Here is an 11073-nt window from a genome sequence, read left to right as displayed (position 1 = left end):
CCCCACCCACCCTCTACACACACACACACACAGCAGCCTTCCACCCTCCACTTTCCTAATGTATGCATATAACCCAGCATTCCACCCTCCACTTTCCACTGAAGAATTATTAGCCAAGGGTAAACTCAAAAGTTTAAGCTCAATCCTGAAATAAATTCAATTATTGCACCAGGATACTTGAAGATCAACGTAGAAAGTTTCAAGTCCTAAAGTAGTAAGTTCCTTACAGGACACTGTGTAATAGAAAATAAGCACCTGCCCAGGAGGGAAGAGAAGTGGGGCATCTGTTAACATAATTTTATCAACCTCTAACGATGCTGTTTCCTGCAGAATTCACAAGCAAAATCAACACAGAATTAAAATTTTTAAATAAAGAGCAAAATTTAATGAAAATTACAATTAGACAATTCTGTTGAAAGTACATGATGCAAGTAATAAAAAAATATCAAATAAAGCTTAAAAAGAAGAAACAGGAGAAAAACATGGACTTTTCCTCAACGTAACAGCGATAAAAGTATGTCAACCAGGGCAAACATAGGTCAACTAGTTAACAAGGCATAATAAACTCTACAAAAGGCTAGACGTTAGAAGTTCTACCCCAACCCTTGTTCGAACTAAAAAAAGAAAAACTATGTTATGAGAACATACGAGTGCAACTTTCACATTTCTTTTTTATAAGAAACTGAACTTCTATTGACAGAAAAATGAAAGAATACAAGAGCATCCAATCAACTAGAGTTTCAATCAAGTAAAATAAGACCAAGCAGATAATTACAAAGGAGTAACATAGAACCTAGTGGTGGATCAAACCTCACTACGAACTCTCTCGACCTCTTTATAGACTATTGTTTTTTTCACCCCCCAAACCCCATAAAACCATACAAATCTCCACCTGCCACAAAAACCTTCCCTTCTAACGAAAAAGGGGATGGAAAATGAACTCCTCAATAAAAAATTGTGGCCTATAAAAGAGGGTAGATCTATCAAAATATTTTAACGTTTTCACTCAAAAAACACTTCTCATCTCTCTATTTAGTTCCTACACCTACTTCTGACAATCCTAAAGAATACCAGCATACCTTACAACAATTGAAGTTGAAAAAGTTTAAGGCTATTTTTAAGAACATAGAAAAATTACTCTCGCTAGGTGCTGTTTTAGGGGCTTGACTCCTAGCTGCCCCTTGTTTTAATTGTCTGGTCAATGCATTTTGTCAACACATGCAAAGATTTCTTTGATCACATTGACCAATTGACATAATGTTCAGAAGAAAGCACCAAAAAAATTGACCAACACTAAAATTAGCATCAAATAGACAAGAGATGAATTGTGTCTCCATGCAAGGAAATTTCACAAATTTAAAATCAGTATATTGCTAAACAGATTGACCACAAAAACTAGAAGAGCAGACATACTCATACTACAGTATATTGCTAAACAGATTGACCACAAAAACTATAAGGGCGGACATACTCATACTACAGTACATGGCAAAACAGAATGACCACAAAAACTTGAAGAGGGATATACTCATACTACAGTATATCAACTACATTGAATAAGCAATTACCTTCAGCATTTGAAGCCTTTCAGCATTCTCATGGAAGACTTCCTGAAAACATGCACCATTTATCACCAAGTGGAACAACAATGAAAGACAAAAAAATTTAACCAACGTTATAAGAAGGAAAAGAATGCCCTAGAAAAAATAGATGTATTTTGTTTCAGCATTGCTTAGAAAATCCACAAAGTAATAATAATATCAATAAATAAGACCATACTTACCTCCATATCATGTACATAGCCTTCAACTGATCGGTAAGGTGCATAAACAATAAGATCAAATTCCAGACTCTAGAAAACAGAAAGAAAAAAGAGAAGAGAAAATATATATAAATGGTGGGGAGAATAGAGGGGGGAACCAAAGTAATGAAGTGAGCGAGATAAGAACAAGTTATGAGACACATCCATGCCTGATAAACTATCATCTCATAATTGAGAATAATTTGATGATCCTGTGAAATCCCCTTGCCAAGCTCCTCAGCTGAGACATGATTTTCTTCTATCTTACAAGCTGCATAAATGCAAGTCAACCTGGGCAGGAGAAGGTTAGCTACATCCCGAAAGTACTCTACAGTTTGTATGATGATAATAAGTGGCAATGAGAGAGAAACAATTTGCAGAAGCAACACTTCCTAAGTCGAAGAGTTTTACAAATGGACATCCAACATCCAATCAATGTGTCTAGCGCTAAGCATTTTAATTACATTCATACCTCTAAATGATTTTTTGCGAAGTCAAATAGCAAGTTGTAACACATTAAATAAGGGAAACTTCAAACGCATAAGGCACATGTGCATCTAAACTCTTACATCACATTTTTGGGATTATGTTGCATCACAGACCATTGTAAGTAGAATCTCTTAAAATATATAAGAGCCGTTGCCTGCAAAGAGTAAACAAAACTAAGGAAAAACATAAAAGTCGGATTTATATAAACAAAAATTTCAATATTTGAAATATATTAGACTTTTTATGTGAAAAGAAAAATGGATCATTCAATCAGCTTATCTTATTTGAATACCTGGATTTTATGAGGAAAATGAAAATTGTTGCATACTTCTTGAAGTTTGTTCTCGTAAAATACTCGCATAAATTGCTCTTCTTCAATACTCAAAGGTTTGGGGCGGGAATGTTTGTCAGCTGACATTAAAATAAACTATCATACCAAGAGTTGGTAATTATACATTAAGATTTAATGCTAGAGTTATAGTTTTAAGCTCCTGCAAAAGAGCAGCAGAAGAGTAGTTACCATTTTCTTTTGAATTTATCAGAGGGTCTGGATAGGACAATGATCCGTCTGCATCTACCACCATCAGTGTTGCTCCAAACTAGACCAAGAGGATAGTTAGTTAGCAGAGATAGTAATATTAAAACTCATAAAAGCAGCCGCCAAATACTTTAATTAAACACATGAAGTGAAGAAGGGAATTGCCGTCAGCAATTTGGAGTTTTGGGAAGAAATGAAGCATGAGAAAACTGCTCTTTCAAATAAAAATAAAAATTAGTACAGTAGACAAAACTGATTGAAGTATCATCTCATTCTATTAATACCTTCTCCAGAGCTTCGATTGCTCTCTGGTTAGCAGCTTTGTACCTGCCAACCTGTACAACATATGAATCGTGTTCATACTTTAGATACACAATTGACTCTTCTTCAAGTCCTAAATACAAGTGAAACTCAAAAGCCAACAATCGTCTAGCAAATTTATGAATGAAGTTCGCTCGAAAGTTGTCATAGAACAAATAACCAAAAACTAATGCGTCCAACTGAAGCAATTGATAATATGACTATACACTTCGCACAAGTACCGTAGAAGTAAGAAACTTCAGTTCCTTCATTAAACAATCTAAAGAAACGGAATCTCCTCAAATGAGATTACATATCGTGGAAATTGAAAGGGCGCAAATGAGATAAAGGACTACCAGCCTAATTGTAAATAAATATCTCAAAGAATTGATTCTAAGATTACTCGAAGTTCTTTTGATCAGAACCCAGCAAGAATATAACGCGGCAGTACTAGTAACTATCTTTTTCCAAACCGCCAGGGGGAAAAAAGGAAGGGAAAAGTACCAGCTCGTGAGGACTCAAGATCCATTTGGCTCGTTGAGTCGAGGTCTGGAAATCGGCCATGGCTACTCAGAAACCTCAGTATCTCCACCAGGCAGTTATACTGTCAAGTCACAGCAGCCTCTATACAGATTCAATGTCTAGAGAAAGTAAAGAAAGAGCTGGAATCTTCTATTTCAAGTAGCGTCAAACGGAAATTAGCAGTATGAACCTTACCTGTGATGAGTGAAGGGCTCTGAGAGAAACGAAAGATGCAAGCTTTTGTTCTGCGAACAATGGCGCGCGTTGATTCAGCGGGGATACCCAATTTGCTTTCGCACAAATGCCGCCAATTATAAAAGGCCAAGGTTGGTTAAATTACACATTTTAGTCTAATAGGTTTTTGCTTCCGTGCGGCTGCAACAGAAAAGGGGCGGCGTGCCGGCGCCGTTCAACGGAGAAGAAACAGAAATAAATAGTAGGGCTACGCCGATGGAAGCGTGCCGGCGGGTGACTGCAGCGGAGAGAGCGTGCCGGCACGGGTTCTAGTATAGCTAGAGATCAGTACGGAGGAACGAAAGGGGGAAAACGGGCCGTGGTGATGCTATATAAAATAAAATAAAATAAAATAAAAAATAAAAAATAAAAAAATTTAGGAAACAAAATGAATAATTATTTATAAACTTAAATTACAATAGTTTTTCATATTTATTAAATAAACATTTTAATTCGTAATTATATTCCAAAAAACAAAAAATAATTCTAAAAACAGGTGTAAAGTATTATCATAAATCACAAAAATATAAATAAATAAGCAAAAAAATAGTGTTTATAGTCTCTAACTAAAAAATTAAAAGTAAAAAACTAAATTGATCATCAAATACGGTTTTGTTTATTTAATTAGAAATTCATCAAATATGGTTTTGAAATAAATTTGAAAATTCAAATTTACGATTAGTCTATTTGTTGATTTTTAAAAACGTTGAATATATCAAATAAATAAAAATACAATAATCACAATCTTTAGAATTATGATGAAGCAACTAAATATGACCTAAAATAATGGAGAATCTCTGATATTTGTTAAATACAAAATTAAATCACATTAAGTAATTTATTTATCTCCATGGTTTAAAAGACCATGAGACAGCTTTTACTAATTTTAGTAAAATAACATTTTGTTTTAATTTTTTTCCTAAATAAGCATTAAGTTAAATTGTGTATATAGCTTCTTTTAATTAAAATATGTTTAAATTTAAATTCCAAGTTCAAAAAGCTCATGAAAATCAGTCAAAGCCCCTATGGTTTGAAAGTAGCGAACCTGAAAAGTAAATGTCATCTCCTCACTTTAAACTGTATAAATATAAGAAGTAAAAAAGGCTGCAATTTTTAAAAAAATATATGATAATAATAATAATAATAATGTAGACTTTTTAATAGCTCCTCCTCGTTGTAGAGGACAAAAACGTCATTTTAAGAATTAAAATGATAGATGTCTTAACGAGTCGTGACATCAACAAAAACATAATTTTTAAATCGATTTTGAAAAATAATTCAAATCTCATAATGATGAGACTAATTGAAGTGTAATCATATGATTAAGCAATAAACGGAAATGGGAATCTTCGCTTCCACTAAGAAAAAGAAATTTTTAAAAAAGCTGGAAGCAAAGGAAGATGGGAATATTAAAAAAAATGGAAGAAGTTAAAATGGAGATTTGTTGGGAAGGAGATGTTGGAGTTGGGAAACAGCCTAAAAAAGTTGACTTTTTGGAATTGGGTTTGTGAAAGGCCTTTCAGAGGCAGATTGAAGAATTATAAGTTGGAAGATAAACCCAACCGAATTATAAATAAATATATTTTATAATATCATCAAACCCCTTTTGTTTATCAAAGTCAAAATTGTCCTTTCTTACTGTTTGCTAAGAGAGAGGTAGCGTAGAAGATTTAAGAATCGGGTCAGACAGAGAGCATTTGTCTTCATTTCGCTTCTTTTGCTCTGATGGGAGAGTATTTCTTGTGAAGAACCGCTCGTATTTTTTTGGTTCAATCTGCTACTGAAATCGAAGATTGACCCAAGAACTATTGCTGGTTATTTGGTGTTTTCTTGTGAATTTCTGTTCTGATTACTGGTGTTATTCGTCTGTGAAATGCCTTTTTTGTGTGTAAATTAAAGGATCTGGATTCTGGGTTTTTAGGTTTTGACCCTTTTTGAATGTTTCTTTGTGGGACTCGCCTCGGTATTTCTGGTCTTTGTCTTGACTTTTATGTAGAGAATGTCAATTACCATTCGATGAACGATTTGTGTCCGATGGCTTAGTTGAATTCGTAAGAGCTGGGGTTTTGAATTTGTAATCGAATTGTCCTGTAAGGTATTTTTTGAAATGGGGTTTCTCTGATCTGTTTCAAGATCCTTTCTGATTGCCTTTTGGGGGTCTAGGGTTCGAAGCTGAATGATTCTTTTCCCAAATCTTTTTTGAGTTTGATGGGCTAGACCCCCATCCCCCATTGCTGTTATTTCTGATCCAAGATTTTGATTCTTAATCTCTCTGGGTTTCCTTTTGAAAACCAGCTTAAATGCATCTTTCACCATGGAAAATTCTGTCACATTGCGCTGCTGCTCTATTAATGGACAAGAAGAGCCGAAGAAGAGATGGGTCTGCCACTGGACATGAGTCCAAGAAAAACTTATCAATTCTTCGAAAACTGCAAGAGGACAAGCTTAGGGAAGCTCTTGAAGAAGCATCTGAAAATGGGTCTCTCTTCAAATCGCAAGATATTGACGAATCCGACTCAATCGGCGACCAGGACAACGGCGGCGGCGGCGGTGGCTTGGGCAAGTCCCGTTCGCTCGCCAGACTCCACGCACAGCGAGAATTTCTACGCGCCACTGCACTGGCCGCCGAGCGCGCTTTCGAGTCTGAAGACGACATTCCTGACCTCCATGAATCTTTCTCCAAGTTCCTTATGATGTATCCGAATTTCCAGTCCTCGGAGAAGATTGATCAGCTGAGGTACAACGAGTACTCGCATCTTTCTTCAAAGGTATGCCTCGATTACTGTGGCTTCGGACTTTTTTCTTATGTTCAAACACTGCACTATTGGGAGTCCTCCACATTTAGCTTGTCTGAGATTACTGCAAATTTGAGTAACCATGCTCTTTATGGATGCGCTGAAAAAGGGACGGTTGAACATGATATTAAGGTCAAGATCATGGACTATTTGAACATTCCTGAGCATGAATATGGGCTTGTGTTTACTGTGAGTAGAGGGTCAGCTTTTAAATTGCTTGCTGATTCATATCCTTTTCAAACGAACAAGAAATTGTTGACCATGTTTGATTATGAGAGCGAATCTGTGAATTGGATGGCTCAGTGTGCTAGAGAGAAAGGTGCAAAAGTTTATAGCGCCTGGTTCAAATGGCCATCCCTGAAACTCTGCTCCACTGATTTGAGAAAACAGATTTCAAATAAGAGGAGAAAGAAGGACTCTGCTACTGGTCTTTTCGTGTTTCCGGTTCAATCTAGAGTGACGGGGGCAAAGTACTCATATCAATGGATGGCTCTAGCACAACAGAACAACTGGCATGTTCTGCTTGATGCTGGATCTTTGGGTCCGAAAGACATGGATTCGCTTGGACTGTCCCTTTTCCGGCCAGATTTTATTGTTACATCGTTCTACAGAGTTTTCGGGTTTGATCCTACTGGTTTCGGATGTCTACTAATCAAGAAATCCGTAATGTCGAGTTTACAGAATCGTTCTGGGAGTACAGGGTCAGGAATTGTGAAGTTAACTCCTGAATATCCTATGTACCTGAGTGATTCAATTGATGGTATTGATGGATTTGCTGGGATTGAAGATGATGGAGTCTCTGAGAATGTCGATAAAGCCTCTGAATCACGGCAAAGATCTCAGTTGCCTGCTTTCTCGGGCGCATTTACATCTGCTCAGGTTAGAGATGTATTCGAAACCGAGATTGATCATGAAAGTTCTGAAAGAGACGGTACGAGCACTATATTTGAGGAAACAGAGAGTTTCTCTGTTGGAGAGGTGATGAAGAGCCCGATATTCAGTGAAGACGAGTCATCTGATAACTCGTTGTGGATTGATTTAGGTCACAGTCCACTTGGGTCTGATAATGCTGGCTTCAACAAACACGAAATCGCCTCCCCATTGCCCCCATATTGGTTTGCGTATCGAAAGAATAGGAGACAATCACCCAAACCAACTTCAAAAATTTACAGCAGCCCGCTTTATGATGACAAAGAAGTAAATTCAAGGCCAGCTGATGAAAGAAATATTCTGTCATTTGATGCTGCTGTCATGTCAGTTTCTCAAGAGCTCGATTCAATAACGAGCCCTGCCTCACAGAGTGGGAAAAAGAGTTCGGAACGTACAGACGTGTTGGAGGTAGATGAAACTAGCAAATCAATTTCAAACGGTATGTCAAGTTGTGATGTCAGATCTCGTCTTGGCAATTCAAATTCTAGCTCACAGCATCATAACCTAGAGAATGGTCTAACTTCTGAGATCTGTCCAGAGATTAAGGAGAGTGCGATACGACGGGAAACCGAAGGTGAATTTAGGTTGTTGGGACGCCGAGGGGATAGATTATCTGAAGTGCAGAACAAGGGAAGAAGAGTCTCTTTTGGCATCGAAGAAAATGGTAAAGAGCACCAGAGCTGTAATATGGAGCCAGGTGAAACCTCTGTTACTAGCTTCGATGACGATGAAGGTACCAGTGACGGCGAATATGGCGATGGGCAAGAGTGGGCCAGGAGAGAACCCGAGATAGTATGCCGTCATATTGATCATATTGACTTGTTGGGTCTCAATAAGACCACTCTCAGACTAAGATTTCTGATCAATTGGCTTGTCACGTCGCTACTACAACTTCGGTTACCTGATTCGAATGGAAGTAGCAGAGCAAATCTTGTTCAAATCTATGGTCCGAAAATAAAATACGAAAGGGGTGCTGCCGTGGCATTCAACGTGAGAGACAAAGTTAGGGGGCTAATTAACCCAGAAATTGTACAGAAGCTGGCTGAAAAAGAAGGTATATCTCTAGGAATCGGTTTCCTTAGTCACATACGCGTAGTCGACAATCCAAGGCACAAAAAAACCAGTTTGAACCTAGAAGATACTACCCTCTGCAGACCAATGGCAAATGGAAAGCTTGGTGACAAGGGCGGGTTCGTGTGTGTCGAAGTCGTGACAGCTTCTCTGGGATTTTTGACCAATTTCGAAGATGTCTACAGATTATGGGCTTTTGTTGCTAAGTTTCTTAATCCAACCTTTATCAAAGAGGGTACTCTTCCAACTGTTCAAGAAGAATCAGAGGTATAATAACCAAAGAAGCAGAGCCATTGACGGCATAGGTACAGCTTCAAGATTATGTCATTTGGACAAGAAGGGAGAAAGACACGAAAATGGAGGATGGTGCATTATCTTCCCACGCTTCTCTGATGAGTCGAATCGAACTTCACTTGCGGCTCTCAAGAACATGCTGATGGATTTGTTTATTCATACTTATTTTAACCGGGTTTGTTCTGGTTTCGAGTTTATTGCGAGATTGGGCTCTGGAAAAAAATAGTTTGCTCTCGAGTGAGCAGCCATGGCAGCTTGATCTTGCTGGTACATAGCTCCAGAGAAGCTCAAATTCTTGATTCTGTGTAAAAGAAGTGTTTATTCATACTTATTTTAACCGGGTTTGTTCTGGTTTCGAGTTTATTGCGAGTTTGAGCTCTGGAAAAATAGTATGCTCTCGAGCGAGCAGCCATGGCAGCTTGATCTTGCTGGTACATAGCTCCATAGAAGCTCAAATTCTTGATTCTGTGTAAAAGAAGTGTAGCTTAGAATTATGGCTGCTGTATTTAGCTTATTATTCTCAGCAACATTTCCCATTATCAATCCTTCTTTTTCTTCTGACTTAGGCTCATATTTTTCGACGTTAAAGTCAACGTAAATACATGTTTGAACGAACCCTCGAGTCGTTTTTCTATCTGTTCTGTCTCTTTATGCTAGAACACTGGGATCAATATTCAAGGTGAAGATAACTGTGATCAAACATCATAAATAATCTGAGTCGTAACACTATAACTAGTCGAGTATAGGACAATGGCTTTTTGTTACCGATCTCTAATAGTATATACAATTATGATGATTTATTGAACCCTAAAAACAAATAGGACCAAACTTATAATTTAACTTTTTCTTTTTAATATAAGTTAGTTTGGTTTTACCCGGATAGTGTTAGTTGGGACGGTTTAGTATTATTTGACTTTGGGTATGATTTACTAATATGTCAATTTTAAGGTTTATTGACTTAATTTTGTTGGTTGGTTTATATGTATGTTAGACGTAGTAAGACATTGACTTTGACCTAATATCTTCGATAAAATTTTAATAAAATTTTAAAATAGCTACTCGTAAGTTGCACGCTTTTCACATTAATTCTTATTTTAATTTTATTTTGCAACCTAAAAAAAATATTAGGATAGGTTTTGGATAAGATAATGAGCATTAAACAATCTCATAAATATATAAATATATATATAAGATTTGAAGATCAAAATTGAGCTGGAGTCAATGCACCCAACATGTATACATAAATTTAATGCTCCACTTGAGGTGGGTTGTATGATTTGAAATAATAAATATGATAATGTTTAAAAGGAGGAAATGATTTATTAATGTTAATGAAAGTGAAAATGATTGACATAAATTTTATATTCATGATAAAGGGCAATAATGAAGTTGACATGCAAATATAAAAAAATTGTGATTCCATCCTAGAAAGAGACAGAACCAAATGGAAGGCTTTAATGTCGAAATGTATTCATAAAATTAGAGGATAAATCGTGGCACGAGATATAGTAAGGAACTTTTTCGAGTCAATATGTAGAGCTTAGAAATGAAAGAAGAACTATTGTGCTATGTCCTAATTGATTCGAGGTACCTACCATCATTATTTATTACCTTCAATTCTACCTTTGGTACTAAAACTCATTACGCTATTAATTGCGTAACACTATTATAATTCAGTTTGAAATAACTTTAGTCTAAGCATTAACTTAAATATCGAAACATATTGATATAACACCTATTAATGTGAATTTTTTTTTGTTGCAGATCGACTAGTCTGAACTCGGATCAAATTCTTACATTAACAAAAAGTTCAAAATGTCAGTACAACATCAACACAAATATCAATATTATTGGTTTCTTTTTTACTTCTATCTCTAAATATTAATATTAGTTACTAACTTTTTGTTTTTAAATTAGAATTTTATTTTTATTTTGTTCCGTGAACAAAATACTGTGAAATTTAATGGAATTAAAGCTAAATATATTCGTGAAATATTATTATTATTGATAATTCATAAATATTACAAATATGTGATTGTAGAAAAAAAAAACTTTTAAAAACATTGGTAATTATCGTATATTCAAAATTTCTTACACGA

The 11073-nt window shown here is 36.1% G+C and overlaps 2 protein-coding genes across 5 annotated transcripts in view; one reads left to right on the top strand and one right to left on the bottom strand.

The window, feature by feature from the left end:
* LOC111782267 (cyclin-H1-1) overlaps nt 1-4199 on the bottom strand; it is a 7148-nt gene extending 2949 nt beyond the window's left edge. Inside the window, exons 1-10 of one of the 4 annotated variants that reach the window (XM_023663108.1) lie at nt 3846-4199; nt 3633-3769; nt 3113-3163; nt 2811-2889; nt 2583-2701; nt 2371-2444; nt 1972-2092; nt 1784-1852; nt 1569-1610; nt 256-324 (exon numbers count right to left, since the gene is read on the bottom strand). In XM_023663108.1, coding sequence (XP_023518876.1) covers nt 256-324; nt 1569-1610; nt 1784-1852; nt 1972-2092; nt 2371-2444; nt 2583-2701; nt 2811-2889; nt 3113-3163; nt 3633-3692 — 684 coding nt within the window. In that variant the 5' untranslated portion in view covers nt 3693-3769; nt 3846-4199. The remainder of the gene's footprint in view (nt 1-255; nt 325-1568; nt 1611-1783; nt 1853-1971; nt 2093-2370; nt 2445-2582; nt 2702-2810; nt 2890-3112; nt 3164-3632; nt 3770-3845) is intronic. The other 3 variants (XM_023663111.1, XM_023663110.1, XM_023663107.1) reach the window with 3 other exon arrangements.
* Nucleotides 4200-5507: 1308 nt separating this feature from the next.
* On the top strand, nt 5508-9535 carry LOC111781575. Its single transcript, XM_023662244.1, has one exon. The coding sequence runs from the start codon at nt 6185-6187 to the stop codon at nt 8951-8953; it is 2769 nt and encodes a 922-aa protein (XP_023518012.1). The 5' UTR covers nt 5508-6184; the 3' UTR covers nt 8954-9535.
* Nucleotides 9536-11073: the final 1538 nt, after the last annotated feature.

This window comes from Cucurbita pepo, chromosome LG19 (assembly GCF_002806865.2).
Source record: "Cucurbita pepo subsp. pepo cultivar mu-cu-16 chromosome LG19, ASM280686v2, whole genome shotgun sequence".
In the NCBI taxonomy this organism is placed as follows: domain Eukaryota; kingdom Viridiplantae; phylum Streptophyta; class Magnoliopsida; order Cucurbitales; family Cucurbitaceae; genus Cucurbita; species Cucurbita pepo.
The sequence above is the reverse complement of the archived record's forward strand: the minus strand, read 5'-3'. Positions and strand labels throughout refer to the sequence as shown.

What these genes read in the sequence shown, in the direction of transcription:
- LOC111781575 (XM_023662244.1), top strand. Translation starts at nt 6,185, where the DNA reads ATGCATCTTTCACCATGGAAAATTCTGTCACATTGCGCTGCTGCTCTA.